This window comes from Chelonoidis abingdonii, chromosome 2 (genome assembly GCF_003597395.2).
Source record: "Chelonoidis abingdonii isolate Lonesome George chromosome 2, CheloAbing_2.0, whole genome shotgun sequence".
NCBI classification, from domain to species: domain Eukaryota; kingdom Metazoa; phylum Chordata; order Testudines; family Testudinidae; genus Chelonoidis; species Chelonoidis abingdonii.
In genome coordinates this window covers 174,436,303-174,458,698 of record NC_133770.1, presented here as the reverse complement: position 1 = coordinate 174,458,698, position 22,396 = coordinate 174,436,303, and the positions used below count along the sequence as shown (strand labels likewise).

The following is a 22,396-nucleotide window of genomic DNA, read 5'->3' as shown; positions in this document are numbered from 1 at the left end:
CTAAAGACCATTCAATTAATTTTATTCCCTGTTTAATTTGATCAGAGGAGCTATTTAGGTGAAAGATATTGCATACCCTATATGAGGAAAAAACCCAAAATGTTGACTGACCATAGGATTTGTAACTTTTTAACCACAACACAGGCAGGGAGATCTGTTCATAAAAATACATACCACTTTACTAGGTCACCCAAAAGGCCAATTGTTAAAACATTGCTTACCTCCAGAAAGGAGAAACAATGTCCTTGGCTTGCCTTGGCAATGCAACACAGATAGCATATAGGGTAATTCACACTTTCAAGACCTCTCTGACATTGTATACTGTGGAGGGTTAAGAATGGAATTTCAACCTTCATTCTAAATTTCTATGATACTGTGTCCAAGTCAGCTGCTTAGTGTCATTTGAACATAATTTTTGAAACTTAAAATTACCACTGACATAATATAGGTAAAAGTACTCATTTTCCCAAAGGCTACGTCAATAGATCCCTTGATTAAGCCCAATTATGTGTATTTCATTTAATAAGCATTCATTCGGATGTTTGAAAACCAGGTAACGAAAAGACAGACCTCAACATGATAGCCTTGAAAACAGCCTTACCATTTGAAAAGGCATAAAGAGCTTTGAGAAAATATCCACTGATTTTGAGGGTCACCAGCTGGTTTCGTTCACAGTGCAGCACTTCAGTGTTGTTAAAAACTGTTGCATCTAGTTCGCAGAGTTTATTGTCTCGTAGGTCTAATTGTGTCACATGATGCAGGAAGTCTACTTCATCCGGCACCAGCCTCCTAATTACATTCAATCTTGCAAAGGGAGGGGGGGGGGGGAAAAAGTTACTAGTACACAATTACTACACACTCCCTTCTGGCAAGGTAGAGGAAAAGAAACGTTGCTCTCCCATTAAGCTATTCCCCAATGGTTGGGTCAAAATGATAAGACTCAGGATCCTGACCTACTTCAATTTTAATTGTTTTATTCTTCTCTCTTCTTTGGGATATTTTTTTTAACAGGATGGTTCAGGTCTTATCTTATCTACTGTTATACTAGGATAACAACACTGACCCCTTTGGAAGAATCTTTTGAGATCTACCGAGCATGACATAAGAGGTAGTGCTATTATTATGGTGTCTAAAACAATAAAGGTGATCTTGCTGTGATTTACTCTGAAGTAGCACAGAAGAGTAAAGCCTTTACAGTTCTGTTAGCCTTCAAAGAACCATAGTAATTGTCTGCTGGACAGGCTGAGCAGATACCCGTACATACTTCAGGGGTCGAAGTGAGAAGCTGGAAATACTGGGAGTCTGACTTACTGAAAGGCAAGATCCAAAATTCTAAGTTCTACACACAGTCACTCACATCCCACCTCACCACCTTCCAAGGCAACCAAATACCGAGTCAGAAGAAAGTGTACTGAACTCAAAAGGTAATAAAGGGAGAGGATCTGGAAGTAAGGGCTTATCTAATCCAGTAAATTAGTGTGCAGCAAGTCTGGGTATGAATCTACAGTACACCAGCCTGTCACACACTAACCCACTGTGTAGACAAGAACAGCTCTTACTGGTTTCTTACTGTTTTCAGTGTAGCAATTACTAGATTGAAGCCAGCCAGTTCTATAAAAAGGAGCAACAAGAAGATTTCAGTACACTTCAAAAATTTTTGCCTTAGCAGCAAAACCTAACCAAAAAAAAAAAAAAAAAAAAAAAAAAAAAAGCTATATTCACTTTTTTTAAAATTGGTGTTTTTAACTAGACAGGAAATGCTTGTCCCTGGTTTCATTGCAGCATTATATATATCATGTAGCAGATACAGTTCATGAACAAATTCAACACAAAACACTCAAGATGTAGGAGTACTACATTCATTATTAAAAAAGTGATATTCATCTCTTGGGGTACAAGGAAGCAGCTGACAGAGATGGGCCCTGAGCAGCAGACTTTCCCAAAATTCAGGATATTTTGACACACTATTTTAGTTCAGGCCTATCTGTACTATAAGGCCACCAAGTAATAATATTCATGTTCAAAAGTGGAGCTTGTTACAGCTATCGTAGATTTCATGATTTTCCTTTCTTACTTCAAGCAGTATATAAACCTGGTTGGCTAATAGACAGCAAAAGTTCAATGACATTACATGAATAGGACTGGATCACTGGATGCACAGTGAACACTTACATTTCTCCTAAAGATCAAGAGCTTCCTCCTCCCTGTTCCCATTGCCAAATGACCAATGAGTTAAAAAAAATAAATCAGTCATAACAAGTGTTTGTGTATCCAACATTATTCACTGTTACCATAGGATATACAGTCATTGCTATTTAAATCGAATGAAAAAACTAGAAGGGTCACTTGAGTATAAACCAATCTTCAAATTTTTTCCTCCTTACAAAAAAATAGCCCTATCATCGGAGGTGTTTAGCACCTCTGAAAATGATACTATATGTTCCATAGAATCATAAAAATGCAGGACCAGAAGGGACCTTGATTGGCTATCTAGTCCAGTCCCATGCACTAAGGAAGGATTAAGTATCTCTAAACTTCCCTGACAGGTGTTTGTCTAACCTGTTCTTAAAAACCTCCAGTGACAGAAATTCCACAACCTCCCTAAGTAATTTGCTCCAGAGCTTACAGTTAGAAAGTTACCCTTACAATTAGGAAGTTTTTCCTAATGTCTAACTGAAATCTCCCTTGCTGCAATTTAAGTCCATTACTTCTTGTCCTGCCCTCAGTGCATAAGGAGAACAACTTATCACCCTCTTTATAACAGCCTTTTACATACTTGAAGACTTATGTCACCCTTCTACTCTAGACTAAACACACCCAGCATTTTCAGTCCTTCCTTGTAGGTCATGTTTTCTAGACCTTTAATCATTTTTGTTGCTCTCTTGCTTTTTCTACAATTTTGTCTTTCCTGAAGCATGGTGCCTAGAACTGGACGCAGCACTCCAGTTGAGGCCTCTTTAGTGCTGAGTAGAGAGTGTTTGTAGGACTTGCACCTTTTTCACAATGACCAGTCTGACTTCTCCTAAATGAGCTGCACTTAGTAAAGGGTTCTGATTAAAACTCAAGTTCTAATAATGGATGTGAAAAATCAATTTCATAAAAAGAGAAGCTCACATACTATTTTAGAAACTAATTAAAAAAACAGATTGAGGATCCCTTTGCAGTATCTGAATACTTCCCTCATGGATCCATCATTGCACTGGTTCTTCTTCATTACAAAGAAACAGGGCTATGTGACAATGTGGTGTACAGTACATTTCAGTTATATTAACCTAGTTACCAAAAGCACTCTGAAATCCAGTTTCGTTTGGAACCTCGCACTCCTTTACTCAGCAGCATTGCAACAGTGCTGTGAAGGCTGTCCCTCCCCCAGAGCCCGATTGGTTAGGATTGGACAGAGACTGAAGAACCTGGCCTCTCCACTCACACAGAGCCCTGGTTGACTAGAAAACTGGCAGGACATTCCATCCTTACTTAGGTGCTAGCTCTCTTCCAAGTGGTGGAGAGGGAACATGCTACCACCAAAAGAACACGGCAGGCCAAAAATCTCAACTTGGGGCTCAGGGATTGGCCTAATGAGCAATCTAAGCATGCGGTAAGAATTGGCTACTATACAAAGGGAACGAGATGACTTAATCCATGACCGAGGCTGAGACTCCGAGGGGCCCTTAGACTGTTTGTGATGAAGGGAGACTCTCTTTTAGGCATTTTGGATTTATGTCATACTCCTAATGACTGTCTATTTAATTACACTGGGATTCTGTTCATGCTAATAAGGACACTGGGAGAGAGCTGTGCACTGGAGTGATTCCTGGGTGAATTCATGCTTCCCAACGGTTATAAGAATTTGAAACAACCTAGCAGAAAGGGGAGCCCCATCACAGTTTATAAAGATGACTTGGTCAACACATAGCTGAGATCATCAATAAAATATTACACATGGTGAATTTGGCTAGGTACTGTCCAGAGAACTAATCTGTGCAGAATCATATTTTTGTTCCTTGGTCTCTCCCCTTTACCGCCCACTTGTTTGTCTAGTCCATCAGTTATTTCATGTCTTAAGTTGTAAACTCTTTCAGATAGAGGACTATCATTTATTGTATGTTTATACACTACTTGCACAATGAAACCCTGACCTGGTTGAGCCTGTCAGTGATATTGCAAGGTTGTTTTTAATTTACAGTTTTTTTAAAAAAAATTAAATCCTTCATTTCCCTAACCCCCATCTTTCCCCAAAAGAATGCTAGTCATCACAAGCAGTGTGAGTTTGTATAGTATGATCTGAAACGTGGTAAGATGAACTAATATAAACAGCATTATACCCAGGGCCAACTATCACCATTTAAGAAAGTAACTTCTACACCAACAATTCAGGTTTGCTTATTTTCTCCTCAAGTGTTTACCTCAGATCCACATGTTTGATATGAGGCATTCTTCTTAATGTCTGTAGGTTGAGGGTCTCCATACAGTTTCCAGACATACAAAGTTTATCCATGGCAGTCAGCTTCTCTAGTACCCCTGGAATGTCAGTGAATTCATTGAAGGAAAGACTCAGATAGTTGAGCTGATGTATACTCTCCAATTCAGCAGGAAGGGACTGGAGAAAGTTACCATCCAGCAAAAATGTCTGCAAACTAGGGGAAAAATGAAATGACTGTTTAAACTACATTTCCTGGTTATGAACACATATTCAACACAAATCGTGGCAATTAAAGTTGCAGAAAATGGACTAATGAGGAAAAAGTTTAAAGATAAGCATAACACAGGTCTGCAAAAAATACAACAAAAATCTTACAAGCCCTGCTAATTCTGCACTGTAGACCATAGATGTGTCACATCTTGGTTTTCAGAATTCCACTTATCTTGCATGTACTACAGCCTTCTTTATATCTTACATAATTAACTTTGTTTCTACAAGAAATGGATTTTAAATTTGTCTTCCCAATATTAATAAGGCTATTTTTTAAATTATATTGAGAATAGAAAAGCTACAAACACAGAAGACCTTCCCCCCACCTACTGTTTCTGATTGCTCAACATGACCATAAAAGCGAGTCCTCTGTGACAAACAATCCAGTAAGTGAGAGTGTATACATATATATAGTAAGAAATGCATAGGGGGTCACAATCTTCTGTTGCGTGTACCAATAGGATCCCACTGAGCATGTAAACTAAATTTAAAAATACGTACTTGTGCATATCGCCTAAAGCTGCTGGAACACTTCTGAGGGCATTACAAGACACATTGAGTTCAGTCAGGGTTGGAATACTGCAAACTGCCAACGGGAAGTCTCCTAAATGATTATTGGAAAGGTTAAGGCTCTTCAACTTTGTGAACCTATAACAAGAAACACAGGAAAACACACTTTAAGGAAATGGAATACGAAATGCACCAAGTTACTACAGTTGTCTTGTAGTAACTGAAATATAATGTATGTTTGTGTGATGGGCTGGATCACAGAAACCCCCTTGGGCCTGCCAACTGATGTGCTGGGATTACCTCTAAGTCAGTTTTCACTGGAAGCTTGGGACTTCAGAACCCTGCCTGGTTTGAGCCAGACATGTTAGCCTGCTATAAACACAGACCCAGGTCTGAACCACTTCCATCAACAGCTGCAGGCTTAACTGAAAACAGCTTAAGAAGCATTCCTGTCTCCAACACTCAGATCCCCAGCTCCCAATGGGATCCAAAACCCAAATAAATCCATTTTACGCTGTATAAAGCTTATACAGGATAAACTCAAATTGTTCGCCCTCTATAACACTGATAGAGAGAGATATGTACAGCTGTTTGCCCCTCCAGGCATTAATACATACTCTGGGTTAAGTGATTTTATTAAATGTGAAAAGTAGGATTTCATAGAACCATAGAATATCAAAGTTGGAAGGGACCTCAGGAGGTCATCTAGTCTAACCCCCTGCTCAAAGCAGGACCAATCCCCAACTAAATCATCCCAGCCAGGGCTTTGTCAAATCTGACCTTGAAAAGCTCTAAGGAAGGAGACTCTACCACCTCCCTAGGTAACCCATTCCAGTGCTTCACCACTATCCTAGTGAAAAAGTTTTTCCTAATATCCAACCTAAACTTCCCCTACTGCAACTTGAGACCATTGCTCCTTGTTCTGTCATCTGCTACCACTGAGAACAGTCTAGATCCATCCTCTTTCAAATCCCCTTTCAGCAGCTATCAAATCCCCCCCATTCATCTCTTCTGCAGACTAAACAATCCCAGTTCCTTCAGCCTCTCCGCATAAGTCATGTGCTCCATCCCCCTAATCATTTTTGTTGCCCTCTTCTGGAATCTTTACAAGACGGATGTGGAAAAATTGGAGTGTGGGGCCCAAAACTGGACAGTACTCCAGATGAAGCCTCACCAATGTCAAATAGAGGGGAATGATCATGTCCCTCAATCTGCTGGCAAAGCTCCTACTTATACAGTCCAAAATGCCGTTAGCCGCCTTGGCAACAAGGGCACACTGTTGACTCGTATCCCGCTTCTTGTCCACTGTAACCCTTATGTCCTTTTCTGCAGCACTGCTGCCTAGCCATTCGGTCCCTAGTCTGTAGCAGTGCATGGGATTCTTCCGTCCTAAGTGCAGGACTTTGCTCTTGTCCTTGTTGAACCTCATCAGGTTTCTTTTGGCTCAACTCTCTAATCTGTCTTGGTCCCTCTGTATCCTATCCCTACCCTCCAGTGTATCTACCACTCCTCCCAGTTTAGTGTCATCTGCAAACTTGCTGAGGGTGCAGTCCACACCATCCTCCAGATCATTAATGAAAATACTGAATAAACTGGCCCCAAGACCTACCCTTGGGGCACTCCGCTTGATACCGGTTGCCAACTAGACATGGAGCCATTGATCACTACCCTCTCAGCCTGACGATCTAGCCAGCTTTCCATCCACTTTGTAGTCCATTCATCCAGTCCATACTTTAACTTGCCGGCAAGAATACTGTGGGAGACTGTATCAAAAGCCTTGCTAAAGTCAAGGAATAACACATCCACTGCTTTCCCCTCATCCACAGACCCAGTTATCTCCTCTTAGAAGGCAATTAGGTTAGTAAGGCATGACTTGCCCTTGGTGAATCCATGCTGACTGCTCCTGATCACCTTCCTCTCCTCTAAGTGCTTCAGAATTGACTCCCTGAGGATCTGCTCCATGATTTTTCCAGGTACTGAGTGAGTTGAGGCTGACTGGCCTGTAGTTCCCCAGATCCTCCTCCTTCCCTTTTTTAAAGCGAACAGAGGACAGTTAACAGAGGGAGTTTGCCTGGGATCTGTCCAAGAGGAGGTACACTAAGTACTGCATTGGGGGTCTGTGTTGGTGAGTATATGAATGTCTGTTGCGGGGACAGTTTGTCAGTTTGACCGTGTGCTTGACTGATTGATTGTGAATTGGGAGTGCTTTGTTCCAGGTGGGCCTTGAGTGGACCTAACTGTTATAAAAAGGCAGTCAGCAGCGAACCAGCTGAGCAGCGAACAGCAGAGGCTAACAGAGGGAGTTTGCCTGGGGAAAGTGTACTGAGGCTTTCATCTTGCGGGCTTCTCTGAGCAGTTTCTGCAACAGCTGAGGAAGCTCTTAGAAGGAAGGAAACATGGAAGCTGAGCGTTCAGCTGTTGTAACCTGCACAGGTTGTTCCATGTTTGTCTTTCTTCCACAGGACAGAAGCGACTTTGTCTGTATAAAGTGCAAGCTGGCCTCCATATTGGAAGAGAAGGTTTGAGGTCTGGAGAAACAAATATTGACCCTGTCTTGCATAAGAGAAAATGAAGATTTCCTGGACAGACATCAGGATATGCTTCTACAGGCACAACGTTCTGAGGAATCAGAGCAGGCTGCGCAGCAGGGACAGAAGGACAGGGAAGAAAATTGGCAGCATGTGACCTCCAGAAGAAGAAAGAGGAGCGTCCATGTACCAGCAATGGAGATACAGATGAGCAACTGTTTTCATGTTCTCTCCACAGGTACTAATGTGGAGAGTGGACTAGATGATACATCTGAGGGAAGGGAACAGGAGGAGACTCTACCGATTGGAAGGCATGAGATGCCCTGTTCTAGGGATAGGTGTTTCACAACCACCGCTCCCAACAGAAGGAGCTCAGGGACTCCCTCCTCAGGGGGACTGAGTCATCTATCTGCCGCCCCGACTGGGAAAACCAAGAGGCCTGCTGCTTGCCAGGAGCTAGGATTCACAATGTGACAGAGAGACTGCCAAGACTCATCAAGCCCTTGGATTGTTACCCTTTCTTGCTTCTCCACGTGGGCACCAATGATACTGCCAAAAAATGACCTTGAGCGGATCACTACAGACTACGTAGCTCTGGAAAGAAGGATAAAGGAGTTTGAAGCGCAAGTGGTGTTCTCGTCTATCCTCCCTGTGCAAGGAAAAGGCCCGGGTAGAGACCATCGAATCCTGCAAGTCAACAAATGGCTACACAGGTGGTGTCAGAGAGAAGGCTTTGGATTCTTTGACCATGGGATGGGTGTTCCAAGAAGGAGGACTGCTAGGCAGAGACGGGCTCCACCTAACGAAGAGAGGAAAGAGCATCTTCGCAAGCAGGCTGGCTAACCTAGTGAGGAGGGCTTTAAACTAGGTTCACCGGGGGAAGGAGACCAAAACCCTGAGGTAAGTGGGGAAATAGGATACCGGGAGGAAGCACGAGTAGGAAAGCATAAGAGGACAGGACTCCTGTCTCATTCTGAGAAAATGGGACGATCAGCAAGTTATCTTAAGTGCCTATATACAAATGCAAGAAGCCTGGGAAACAAGCAGGGAGAACTGGAAGTCCTGGCACAGTCAAGGAACTATGATGCGATTGGAATAAGACTTTGTTGGATAACTCACATGACAGGAGTACTGCCGTGGATGGATATAAACTGCTCAGGAAGGACAAGCAGGGCAGAAAAGATGGGGGAGTTGCATTGTATGTAAGAGGGCAGTATGACTGCTCAGAGCTCCGGTATGATACTGCAGAAAAACCTGAGAATCTCTGGATTAAGTTTAAAAGTGTGAGCAACAAGGGTGATGGTCGTGATGGGAGTCTGCTATAGACCACCAGACCAGGGGAATGAGGTGGACAAGGTTTTCTTCTGGCAACTAACAGAAGTTACTAGATTGCAGGCCCTAGTTCTCATGGGGGACTTTAATCACCCTGATATCTGCTGTGAGAGCAATACAGCGGTGCACAGACAATCCAGGAAGTTTCTGAAAAGTGTAGGGGACAATTTCCTGGTGCAAGTGCTGGAGGAACCAACTAGGGGCAGAGCTTTTCTTGACCTGCTGCTCACAAACTGGGAAGAATTAGTAGAGGAAGCAAATGTGGATGGGAACCTGGGAGGCAGTGACCATGAGATGGTTGAATTCAGGATCCTGACAAAAGGAATAAAGGAGAACAGAAGAATACAGACCCTGGACTTCAGAAAAGCAGACTTTGACTCCCTCAGGGAGTTGATGGGCAGGATCCCCTGGGAGAATAACACGAGGGGGAAAGGAGTCCAGGAGAGCTGGATGTATTTTAAAGAATCCTTATTGAGGTTGCAGGAACAAACCATCCCAATGTGTAGAAAGGATAGTAAATATGGCAGGTGATCAGCTTGGCTTAACAGTGAAATCCTTGCTGATTTTAAACACAAAAAAGCAGCTTACAGGAAGTGGAAGATTAGACAAATGACCAGGGAGAAGTATAAAAATATTGCTCAGGCATGCAGGAGTGAAATCAGAAAGGCCAAATCACACCTGGAGTTGCAGTTAGCAAGAGATGTTAAGAGTAACAAGAAGGGATTCTTCAGGTATGTTACCAACAAGAAGGAAGTCAAGGAACGTGTGGGTCCCTTACTGAATAAGGGAGGCAACCGAGTGACAGAGGATGTGGAAAAAGCTAAATGTACTCAATGCTTTTTTGCCTGTCTTCACAAACAAGGTCAGCTCCCAGACTGCTGCACTGGACAGCACAGTATGAGGAGGAGATGACCAGCCCTCTGTGGAGGAAGAAGTGGTTCAGGGCTATTTAAAAAAGGCTGGATGAGCACAAATCCACAGGGCTGGATGTGCTGCATCCGAGGGTGCTAAAGGAGTTGGCGGATGTGATTGCAGAGCCACTGGCCATTATTTTTGAAAACTCATGGTGATTGGGGGAGGTCCCAGATGACTGGGAAAAGGCTAATTTAGTGCCCATCTTAAGTGGCTCCAAGTAATAACAGACAGAACAAAGTGAATTACCAAGCAAAATAAAACAAAACACGCAAGTCTAAACCTAGTACAGTAAGAAAAACTGGAAACAGATAAAAACCTCACCCTCAGATGGTTCAATAAGCTTCTATCACAGACTGGATGCCTTCCTAGTCTGGGCCCAATCCTTTCCCCTGGTACAGCCCTTCTTCCAGCTCAGATGGTAGCTAGGGGATTTCTCATGATTGCAGCCCCCTTTCTTCTGTTCCACCCCTTTATATAGATTTTTTGCACAAGGCAGGAATTCTTTGTTCCTCTCTGCATTCCCATCCCTCCTTCTAAATGGAAAAGCACCAGGTTAAAGATGGATTCCAGTTTAGGTGACATGATCACATCCACTGTAAAACTCCAAGCCCTCATTCCTCCCAGCCTGATTCACAGGAAGGCTTGTAAGCAAACAGAACCATCCACAGTCAATTGTCCTGGTTGATGGGAGCCTGTCGTAGCTTTCCTACTCAGATTTGAACCTTAGCGTTCATAACCTGAGAAGCTAGCATAAACTCCTCTAAGCTTAATTACCAGCTTAGATCTGATAGCCTGCCACCAACCAGGAATTCCAGTGCCTGGTACACTCTGGTCCCCCCAAAACCTTCCTGGGACCCAGGAACCCAAATCCTTGGATTCTTAAAACAAGGAGAAATAAACCATTTCCCTCCTGCTCTTACTTCCTCCCAGATTTTTCCCGCCCTGGGTATACTAGAATTTCCGTCTTTAATCCCTTGAAACACAAAACCGAGAAGGACAATTTACCTTCCCCTTCCTTCTTTTCCCCCCTCCCAGTCTTCCCTGAGAGAGACAGTAATCCCTGGCACAGAGATTCCTATCCCCCTGCCATAACTAGAAAAGAAAAGTCAACAAGTTTTAAAAAAAAGAAAGCTTTAATAAAAGAAAGAAAAGACAAAAAAATTATCTCTGTATTAAAGTGACAATACAGGGCTATTGCTTAAAAGAAAAATATGATAAAAGCCTTATTCAAAAGATATCCAATCCAAAGTACTTATAGCCAATACACTAAAGACTCACAGCCAGATACAACAGATGCAATACAGCAAAACAATTTAAAAGACTATACTTTTTTGCTAACCTTGTACTTACAACTGGGACACGAAGAATTAGAAGGACTGAACTAGACCCTTCATAGCTGAGAGAGCACAGAACCAGACAAAGAACCCCAAGACCAAGAAAACCCAAATTCCCTCCCTTAAGCTTTGAAAACTCCTGTTTCCTGATTGGTCCTCTGGTCAGGTGTTTGGTTCCCTTTGTTAACCCTTTACAGGTGAAAGAAACATTAACCCTTAGCTATCTATTTATGACAGAGCCATCAAGATTCCAAATCACCATTAATGGCCCACACTTTGCATAAATACAATAGGACCTCAGAGTTATATTTCATATTTCTAGTTTCAGATACAAGAGTTATATATTTATACAAATAGGATGACCACAACTCAGTAAATTATAAACTTTGTAATGGATACCTTACAAGAGACTTTCTGCATGAAGCATATTCCAGTTACATTATATTCACACTCTAGCATATTTTCATTAAATCATACAGAGTGCAACCTCACAGTTTGATTATTTGAATGCTGCTGGTGTGCATTTCAAGTCTGTACTTTGAGTGTCATACACAGATTTGTAAGCTCAGTTAAAGACACTTAAGTGGGCCACTGAAGGTTTGTTGGTTCCCTTGATGTCAATGCACCATTTGGTATAGGCATAAGAGGGAATCCAGAGTGAAACACTAAATATATTTTCTACAAGTGCATCAGAATGCAGTAGATTCACCCCAACCCTGTCATAATAGTATGGTAGATTTTACTTTTAAAAAGGTCTTCTGCGGCATTTGATCTTGCACTGAAGTACTACTGTATTCTAACATGCTCCATGCTAGAGAACCGCCCATATAGTTAGCAGCATCAGTTATCAGGTGCATGATTCCCTCTGTGTAAGCCCTTTGAACTGAAAAACCTGTGCTGCATGGGTCAGTTTTGTTCATCTGTGCAGACTTCATCTCTCAACTGGAAAATTCTTAAGATTTTTATGTTAATTTGAACTGAAAAGGAACATCCATTACAGTAAACTGAAATTTAGCAACCGTTTTGGTAATGGAAGAAGCACTTCCTTAAAATCTCAATACTGCATATCTACAAGAGTGTTTGCAATTATACTGATTTCCTAATTTTATCCTCCTGACACGTGTCATGGGATTCCTAAAATCTTAGGTTTCTCATACCTCCTGAAAGGAACACTTGCATATGCAGCCTATATTCATCTTGTTTAAAAAGTTAAAAATGCAAAAAAAAAAAAAGATTGGTTAAAAAAAAGGTAGAGGACAATCCAATTACACAGCCTGCATGTGCAGCAACATTGTTATGGTTGCCTAACCACCACTGGGAGGAGTGCCTAAAGGCAACTAACTGGATGGATGAAAAGATCTGCGTCAGACACAATGGATGAGAGGAAGCTCTTTTCTGGCATGGCTAACTAATGCATTTTATTCAGACTTCATCTTCCTGTCACTAAATCTCAGCTCCTTTGTGTTCTTATATAAAGTCAGTGAAAATGGTACCACATATACTAACATTAACGGTATAGACAAAAGAGAGCTCTAAACGCATGCCTTTAAAAGTCTCAGAGTTCTGTGGCACCTTATAGACTAACAGACGTTTAGGAGCATGAGCTTTCGTGGGTGAATACCCACTTCGTCGGATGCATGTAGTGTAAATTTCCAGGGGCAGGTATATATATGCAAGCAAGAAGCAGGCTGAAGATAACGAGGTTAGTTCAATCAGGGAGGATGAGGCCCTCTTCTAGCAGCTGAGGTGTGAAAACCAAGGGAGGAGAAACTGGTTTTGTAGTTGGCAAGCCATTCACAGTCTTTGTTTAATCAAATGGCTTGCCAGTTTCTCCTCCCTTGGTTTTCACATCTCAGCTGCTAGAACAGGGCCTCATCCTCCCTCATTGAACTAACCTCATTATCTCCAGCCTGCTTCTTGCTTGCATATATATACCTGCCCCTGGAAATTTACAGTACATGTATCTGACGAAGTGGGTATTCACCCATGAAAGCTCATGCTCCAAAAGTCTGTTAGTCTACACGGTGCCACAGGACTCTCTGCTGCTTTTACAGATCCAGACTAACACGGCTACCCCTCTGATACTTTAAAAGTCTGCAGCCCAGGGGCCTCCCCAGATTAATATCCTAAAATGATTTGTTCTCCAATTATAAAGTTAGTACAAGCAAAGCAATCAAAATAGTGTTAGAAAATAAAAACTACAAAAAGATTAAAAAAAGATAGGGAGCAATCCAATTAGCCAACTTGCAATGATGTTATTGTTTACTAACACAGAATATGCAGCCAATGATGAAAACTTCTCCCCCATCAAGATATAAATAATGCTTTCAGACTGTAGTTAGATTGTAGATATATCAAAGCGGTGGGGTCTATGTCACTGGAAGCTGAGACAGTGAAGATCTAACATTTACAGAGACTTCAATGACAATGGCAATACTGGGTCAGACCAATGGTACCTCTGGCACTATATCCTATCTTCCGAAAGTGGACAGTTCCAGATGCTTCAGAGGGAATGAATAGAACAGGGCAATTATCAAGTGATCCACCCCCATCATCCAGTCCCAGCTTCAGGCAGGGAGAGACTTAGGGATACCCAGAGCATGAGGTTGTGTTCCTGATCATCTGGCTAATAGCGATTGATGGACCTATCCTCCAGGAACTTGGCTAATTTTTTGCTGAATCCAGGTATACTTCTGGTCTTCACAACACCCACTGACAATGAGATTCACAGATTGACTGTGGTTTGTGTGAAGTACTTTCTCATGTTTATTTTAAAACTGCTTCCTACTAATTTTAATAGGTGACCCCTGGTACTTGTGTTATGGGAAGGAGTAAATAACACCTCTTTATTTACTTTCTCTACCCCATTCATGATTATATAAACCTCTATCATTAAGGTATCAGAGGGATAGCCATGTTAGTCTGGATCTGTAAAAGCAGCAGAGTCCTGTGGCACCTTATATCATTAAGGTGTGGGCATACCATGGATTTATAGTGTCATGGTATTTTCTCTCTCATTATCTACCCCTTTCCTAATGGTTCCTAACCGCGTTAGCTTGGACTGCCGCTGCACACTGAGTGAGGTTTCCAGAGAACTATCCACGACTCCTTCAAGATCTCTTTTGAGTGGTAACAACTAATTTAGACTTCATCGCTTTGTATGTATCGTTGGGATTATGTTTTTTTAACTTTCATTACTTTGCATTTATCAACATTGAATTTCATTTGCTTAGTAGCCCAGTTTTCTGAGAAATAGATGGTTGAGGTCCTTCGTTTACCAGGGTAAGCTTTCCACTTGTCAGCTTCACTTCGCACCTCTCACTGATCAACAGGAAAGTGTTATGATGTAAGGAAGAAAATCAGTTAACAGATTACATCTCAGTGATCCAGTGACAAAACTTCATCATTACTTCCCCCTCAGACTGGATTACAGCAAACACTAACATGAGTGGGATGCATAATGGACCCAGATTTATACAGAAATAATATTTCAACATAACCTCCATTTGCAATACTTTCACAAATAAGTAAAAAGAGGGGAGATGGAGGGCAGAAGAGATAAAGTGACAGTCAATACAGCTATATCCATGGATAAACTCGAAAATAAACATTACACCTTTTTAATCAGCCGTAAGAAAATTAGCCAGTTTAATAATCAGCACATAGGTTATGGCCTCAGAGGGCTTCAGAGTATGTTTCAAACATTACAAAGATGATTGCTAAATTACATTTGAAGAAAAGTTGGAAGGAAGGACTGTATACTTGGAATTATCCCCCACATTAGAGGGTAATTTAAGATGAGCAGAGGGTGTTGCTTATTTCCTTCTCTGTGTGTTCTCTCAGTTCCAAGTAAAGCTACGTTCTTCATACAGCAGTGTAAATTATCCAGCAGATATATCAGTAATGAAAGCTGGTGGGCAGTTGCTCAGAGAATTAAGATAGTAAGTCAAGCTCACATCTTAATCACCTGCTTCACATTAATTATTAACAGCAGGAATCCCTAATGGTCCAAGGTGTTTGTTATTATGGAGCATTGCCAAAAATGAGCTGATCTGAAATACTGACTGTGTGTCCAATCTTTTTTATATTTAGAGAGTTATGCCATTAACCTACACTGTCACTGATGCAAGTAGGATACCATGAAGGTATATAACTGACTACAATTCTCTGCTGATGAGTTTGTACAAGGAATCAGGCTTTAAAGAATTAAATATCCACGGTTTCCCTTTCTCCTAAATTGTTACATTGTGCTGACAGCATTAACTAGAAAAGTGGTGACAAGCAACACTGATGTCTTTGCAGCATTCCTCGGTAGGAGGAAAACTCCTCAACATTTGTTAACTACTTGATGATACACTGACTCCATAATTCAAGATATGTCATTTCCTCCCTCCTCTCTGTAGACCGTTGCCATTCTTCAAAAAAAGACACTTGTAGAATTGTACTTCCTTCTTCTCCTGAGCACACCAAGACCAGAAAACTTGATTCTGAGCCTTCTATAATTTAAGCTAGAGCAAAATGCTGACATGTCAACCCTGGTCTTTGAACATGCAATATGACTGAACACCAACTGTTATAATTGAGCAAAATAGCGTCCACATTATTTGTTCTTCAAGCTGCCAATTTAGGAGAGACTAGTTTGACATATATGAAGGTGGGCGGGGGATCACTAAGCCAAGTTCTCTATCATAGCAATATGTGCACGTTTATCATGGTTTCTAAATTTAGGATTCTGATCCACTTGAAGTGCACAAAAAGGGAATATTGATTATACTACATAGTACTTGTGTTCCAGTATGTTTGAAATAAGCATTACAGTAAAGCTGGCCATTTGCTGTTAGTCAAGCAAAGCTACAGAAGTTGGCCTGACATAACCAGTTTGTCTGATTCTTATCAAAAGTGTTTATACAGAAGGTGATTTTTACTATATCCGACCAGGATATCTAGTGTAATAAGGTAACAAACCTGAAAGAAAATAATATTCCCACTGCTCTCTTTGGTCTTTCATGGATCTATTTTTATGGTTACAATGGAACATCATTTCAGACAGAAAAAAAAACCGCATTCTCCCTCAACTCCAGCAGAACATTGAGAGCACTAGCTAGCAGTCAAGCAGGATGTGGCAATTAAGTATTGGAATTGGCTGGCAATCTCATTACACGAATTTGCCAAATTACATTGTTAAATTTCTTTCTTACTACTAATAATCCAAGTTACTGTCTTTTAGCTGTCATTTGAGATCCTCCTGGACTATAGTGTTAATGCCTCCCCAAAGGATTAGTTACCCTGGAGCCGGAAATACAAGACAGACAGCATTTCTTTTCCCTTTAAGGTATAGCCCTTAAGACTTTAAAGTAGCCACGCAATTGTCAGGATCAAAGCTTTATGAAGGCTCCTGCTACTCTAGTGCTCTCCAAGTGGGAAAACCCTTTCCCTGCAGCTAGATGGCTCAAAGATTGTGCTTAGTGGGGGTGGATCTGTTCAATCTTTCAGCAATAATCCAGATGCAGAGGGATATCTTGGCCCCGCTGAAGTCAATGAAAACATTCCCACTGGGTTAATACAGCCAGGATTTCACTCCAGTTGCCTGAGAAGGGGAGTGCTTCAGATCTCTTCCCCTCCATTTTGAAGGCAAAGTTATTTTACTAGCTCCAATGCATCTGAGATGACAACATACGAAAGCAGACAGGGAAAATAATCCCAAAACAAGCAACAGACACAGATAATTGGTTAATTTTAGGGTAAGGATTGTATTTGAGTTTGTTTTGGCTACTAAACCAATTAACAATCATAGTTAATTGAATAACTAAAACTCAAATATAACCCTACCTCCTAAAAATGTTTTCAAATCCCCATACAAACGAACAAAAACAAACAAAAAGTTAAGCCCCAGTCCTTGTTAGTTTTACAGCATTTATATTAACACTACAGGGATCCTGCCATTTTTTTCTCTATCCAACACAATAGAGGGTGCCTGGGTTAGTGAAGACAAACTTCAAAGTCTCTATATGCAGACAAAAGTTAATAATCATGTCTTTCACTGAAGAATGTATAAAGAAACTGTAGCACATTGCACAAAGAGCAACTTCAAACCTTAGTGGCTCACTTTTCAGAACATACAAATAGCCACAGATGCTAAATCAAACTAGGATTACATCCAAGTCATAAGCAGCTTTTATTCTATTACAAAAATCAGTAAGACCATGAAAAGATAAATATGTTGTTAATGGAAACAACCTGAAGTTATATGGTGCTTTACACTTTACAAGGAAGCAGGATTTTACAATTCTCAATTTCTGCAATAGCCTATTGCAAACTATTTCCTTGGGGAAAGACTATTCTCATCTGCAAAGAGAAGGAAATCCTAAAGGATGAAAGTGAAAATCTATACTCATCTCCACCTTGGAAGTCTATTTTTAGAACACAGGAGCTAGCAACAGCTAATCACAGCCCTGCTGGCCCAAGTAAAAGGAGCTGCCTGGCCTTAGCAGGTCAGTCACTGGCTAGGACCAGAGGAATGATGAAAGGGGCTCCTTTCTGGCCTGGAGATGGGAAAAAACCTGGGCCTGAAATGGGCTGGAAATAAAAAGGTTTAGCAGGATGAGGCCCACGGAAATAGCAGCAATGGATTCACGCAAGCAGTATGTAGCTGCAGTGTACAGGGGTCGCCGGGTTGGAATCTGGAGTAGTGGGCAGTCTGGGTTCCCCTACCGGCCGCAGGTGAAGTGGTGTAAACCCCAACCAGGGGACATGCCTCATCATGGAGCACGAAAAAAAGGGCTGAATTTAAAAAGCCTAGAGCTGAGGGTGAAAACCCTAGCCCAGAGAAACAGACTGCTTATTTGTTGGACTCCTTAATATGCTAGGAGGGGTTCATTTGGACTTTGTGACTCAGCCAGAGGGCCAAGCAATTGAAGACCCACCAAGGTCGGTCGGTAGTCTGCAGAAGGCACCGGGGCAAAAAGGACTGCAGTTCCTTACCCAGCTGATTGGAGGCACTCAAGAGGTGAGTGCACCTTTGCACATGGGTACTGCCAACCTGACAATTATGAAACCAGTGTGTTTTAAACTGCAAGCAGACTGCTTGGAGAGGGACCCTTCTCTTTCAGGAATCTCTTCTTAAATAATGAGAATGCCAAAAATACTAGGAAAGCTTTTCAAATTACTATGATTACACACAAAGCTCCTTGCGCAAGACGCTCTTTCAAGAATCTCCAACTCTTCCTTGCTATGGCAAATTTTCTTGACATCCAGTTTCTGCTGCTAACAAGCAAATAATCCAGGTATTACTGTAACCAAAATAAAACTGTATTCAATTAAGCGTATATAACTACCATATGCAGAATTTCAATAAGATGGAGAGCAAAAACTCCACTACTCTATTCCAAAATGCAGTATGATTTAAAAAAATATGATCAAGAAAAAAGTTTACCATATGATTTAAACTAGATTTGACCAGAATCCCAGCCTGCCAAGTATATGTAAATTAGAAAGGTTGTCCAATTAAGTTAGGGGTTGAGCACACCAATGTGTTTTCATACTAACCATATGTGATTACAAGATAAAAGGGAATATTAGTGCAAATAAACTAGTGAAGATTTTAATCTCCTACTTTTTTCCTATCTAGCAGCAAGTAGCATAATATTTTATTCTCAGGAAATTCAGCTGTAATTTTTCAATATACTGCTACGACAATTACTAAAGGCAATATGCCTCTGCTATTTAAACTTACTAGTCCAGATATTACATTTATAACAAGCTTAGCAGCAGAAGAAAAAAATAGAGATGAGCATCCAAATTAATTTTACTAGGTATCTGATGCTGAAAGAGAAAAATACTTTAACAAAGAGACAAGCAAAAATAAAAATCTTATTCAACTGAAAGTACAGGGGGAATTTCAGATGGGCAGAATATAAATACTCACCCTGGAAACGAGCCAAGACATCTAGAACAACGTCTCTGCTCTTGTGAAAAGTACCAGGGGATCTTTTATCGATCACAAGTAGTCAGAGCATCATCATTTTTCTACAACTCCTATTCCTGAATAGTCATATCATGAGGACACAGAGAAGGACAAGCAGCGGATGTGATGTGAGATCACTAGCAGATTAACAAAGACTACAAATGGTATTAAAAAGGGGACACATTCCTCTTCAAATAACCATTCAGAAAGGGAGAGTGACAGATAGTATGAAATGGTAAACTAACTTGCATTAGACTTCAAAGAACTAGAAAGGAAGATCTAAGAGTTCCAGACATACTCCAGAAACCCTGGAATGCCTAGCATGCTTTCTCTCAATTAGTTGTTAACCACCTTTTAAAGTAAGCCGCATGCTATACTTACGTATTTATTTGATCATTCTCTCCCATCTTTGAGCAGTTAAAAAAATGAGTATGTTCAACTTCTCAAGAGAAATGTAGTTCACTGTAATTATAAATTCACATCCTGAGACTGAATTAACACATTTGCCACCTCTATTTCCACTTCATCTTAATCTCTATAAAATGTCATTGACAACAGAATTATAAATATAGTTTTATTGTAGAGACACATGCAAACACCACTTAGTTGAAGGTCAGTCACCATTTCTATTACTATTACAAGCTATTCTTCTCCAAAAGCAGTACTAAAATGGTAATAAAAATGTCCTTGAAGTTAGACGCTAGCACACCGTACAAAATCTCAGCTTTTCATTTTGGAGGTTAGGATGGGAAAAAATGGATGAAAGACAAAAGCCTACCAAAAGAATTCACATCAGCAGCTTCAAAGCTGCATCAAAAAGGAATAGTCATAAGTAGACCAATACATAATCTCTATTATTTATTTCAATACGCTTTAAAAGTCTACCCATGCCAAAACAAGTGTTTCCAGCAGCAGAGTCCTGTTTAGTAATGCAGATTCATTAAAATGCCACAAGAATCCAAGTCACCAGATGCACCATAAGTACTGTACGTAAACTACACTAGCTTAACACTTTTTACTTTGTAGCATACTTCATAGCATCCTGTATTTAGTCTTCATTTTTTAACTATACAGAAATGAAATGCTATACAGTTTCTGCTTTCAGGTGGTTCTGCTTACAAAACAGTGCTTTTTCAGACAAAAGTTTTTGCATTCTATCAGATTTAGTTAATTATAGTTGTTTGGTGTTTTGACAGTATTTTTGTCCAGAATTTTATAATTTATTGTGTTTAGGTTTTTTGGTGTTTTTACATTAGGTATAGGTTTTTCAAAGAAAAAACTAAACAGTAACTACAAGTAGACAAAATGATGGATATGAAAACCCTGAAACAGTACCAAAAATAGACAGTAACAATTCTAAGTAGTATTTATAGGCCAAATAAAACTAAAGAAGCCAAATTCTGCACAGAACATTTTCTAGTTAAGTGCTTTGTTTGATGTTTTAAATTTCAACTCAGTGTTGCCAGCTCACATAAACATGAGCAGCCAGTGGCCGGAAGCTAGCTTTTGTGACCAACTCTGGCAATCAAAGAGAATCCTCAAAGGCTTATAGTGAACGTGCACTTTTGGGATGCCACGGTCATGACGACACTTCTGTCCTAAAGTTGCTTAGGTGGTCAGATTTCAAATACAAAGCTCACAGGTAGATACAAAAATAGGGCACTCCTGCCTCCAAAGTGCAGGGAACCTCCACAATCTTCCCGCCTTGCGCAGCATTCCTTTCCTCCTGACAACACACCCCACCTTTAACTTAAAGAGCAAATGAAGATTGATTTGTGTTTATAAAATCTCCCTGAAAAAAAACACAGATCACAGAAGCTTTAAAGCATATGGTCCAAGAGCCGCTGCTTCACTTGTCCTTCTCTACTGCACTCATCAAGTCTTTGAGGGTTTGGCGAGGCGAAAAGCTAACAGCTCTGAAATTGGTTCTTGGTAGCCATTTGCATCTGGCCAGCAAAGGGTGCTGTAACAGGTATTAGCAGGCTACAGGACTTCCCACCACAAATCCCTCTCTCTCCTGGAGAAAGGAGGCAACCTGAGGAAGCCACTTCAGCTTCCTCCAACTCTGGTGGAGGAGAGCGCCATACGGGACAAGTCTGAAGGGGAGATATTGCCTCCCCTACAATGCAGAAGGAAGGTAAAGCAAGAAGCTAGAGGGAAAGGAAATAGTGGGATGAACTGGAAGACAGAAGAAGGTATGATCCACGAAGATGACAGAAGATAGTAAGTCTGCTGGTTGCCCCCAAACCCTTGTAGAGGAGTAACACACCATTATGCTACTTCCTTCTCCCCAGCTTCCTTCTCCAGCAAGAATGGTAACAAGCCAGAGGTGCAAACGCCTAGTAGGCGCCCCCATAATTTCAGAAAAAACAGTTACTAACCTTTCCGTATCTGTTGTTCTTTCAGATGTGTTGGATATGTCCCTTGCACTGTGGATGTGTGCGTGCCCTGAGCACAGCTACCAGAAATTTTTCCCTCTGATACCCATCAGGGTGACTCAGGCACCTTCTGCTTCCGCGTGCACATAGCGCCAGTATAAAGGGTCCAGCTTCCAGCTAACCTCATGCCCTCTCAGTTCCTTCTTTCCCTGCTAATCTCCGATGTAGAGCAGTAGGATGGCAGGTTGTGGAATGGACATGTGCAACAACAGTAGTTGTTAGTAACTGAAAGGTTAGTAGTTGAAAGGTTAGTAACTGTTTTTCTTCTTTGAGTGTCCATTCACTGTAACTGACTCCCAAACAGTTGCCTAGGATGTGGGATCGGAGTTCACGGGTATGCTGACTGCAAAACTGCTCAGTCGAAACTAGCATCGTCCCTAGCCTGTTAAGTAATGGCGTAATGAACAGAAAACGTCGCTGCTCTGCAAATGTCCTGAATAGGGACTTGTGGTAGGAATGTTTCTGAGGATGCTTGTGCCTTTGGGGAGTGCATGGTCAGGGTAGCTGGTGTGGAACAATCGCCTGGATGGAACACATGTAGCATATATATATTGGGAAATATATATTGGGAAATCCTACCAGTGGCTGGAAAGGGCTGGAAAGGGCTGGACTAAAAGACAGCACTGAGGCACTGATCATAGCAGCACAGGAACAGGCACTGAGCACCAGATCCATTGAAGCAGGGG

The 22,396-nt window shown here is 41.2% G+C and overlaps 2 protein-coding genes across 2 annotated transcripts in view; both read right to left on the bottom strand.

Annotated features, from left to right (window-relative positions):
• Positions 1–22,396, bottom strand: part of PHLPP1 (PH domain and leucine rich repeat protein phosphatase 1) — a 245,757-nt gene that overhangs the window by 60,701 nt on the left and 162,660 nt on the right. The window contains exons 5-7 of the mRNA XM_075062811.1: positions 5,192–5,338; positions 4,404–4,634; positions 602–804 (exon numbers count right to left, since the gene is read on the bottom strand). Coding sequence (XP_074918912.1) covers positions 602–804; positions 4,404–4,634; positions 5,192–5,338 — 581 coding nt within the window. The remainder of the gene's footprint in view (positions 1–601; positions 805–4,403; positions 4,635–5,191; positions 5,339–22,396) is intronic.
• The window catches only part of ZCCHC2 (zinc finger CCHC-type containing 2), a 347,582-nt gene continuing 336,052 nt past the window's right edge, over positions 10,867–22,396 (bottom strand). Inside the window, exon 15 of the transcript XR_012655308.1 lies at positions 10,867–10,882. The gene's annotated coding sequence lies outside the window, so the exon portion shown is untranslated. The remainder of the gene's footprint in view (positions 10,883–22,396) is intronic.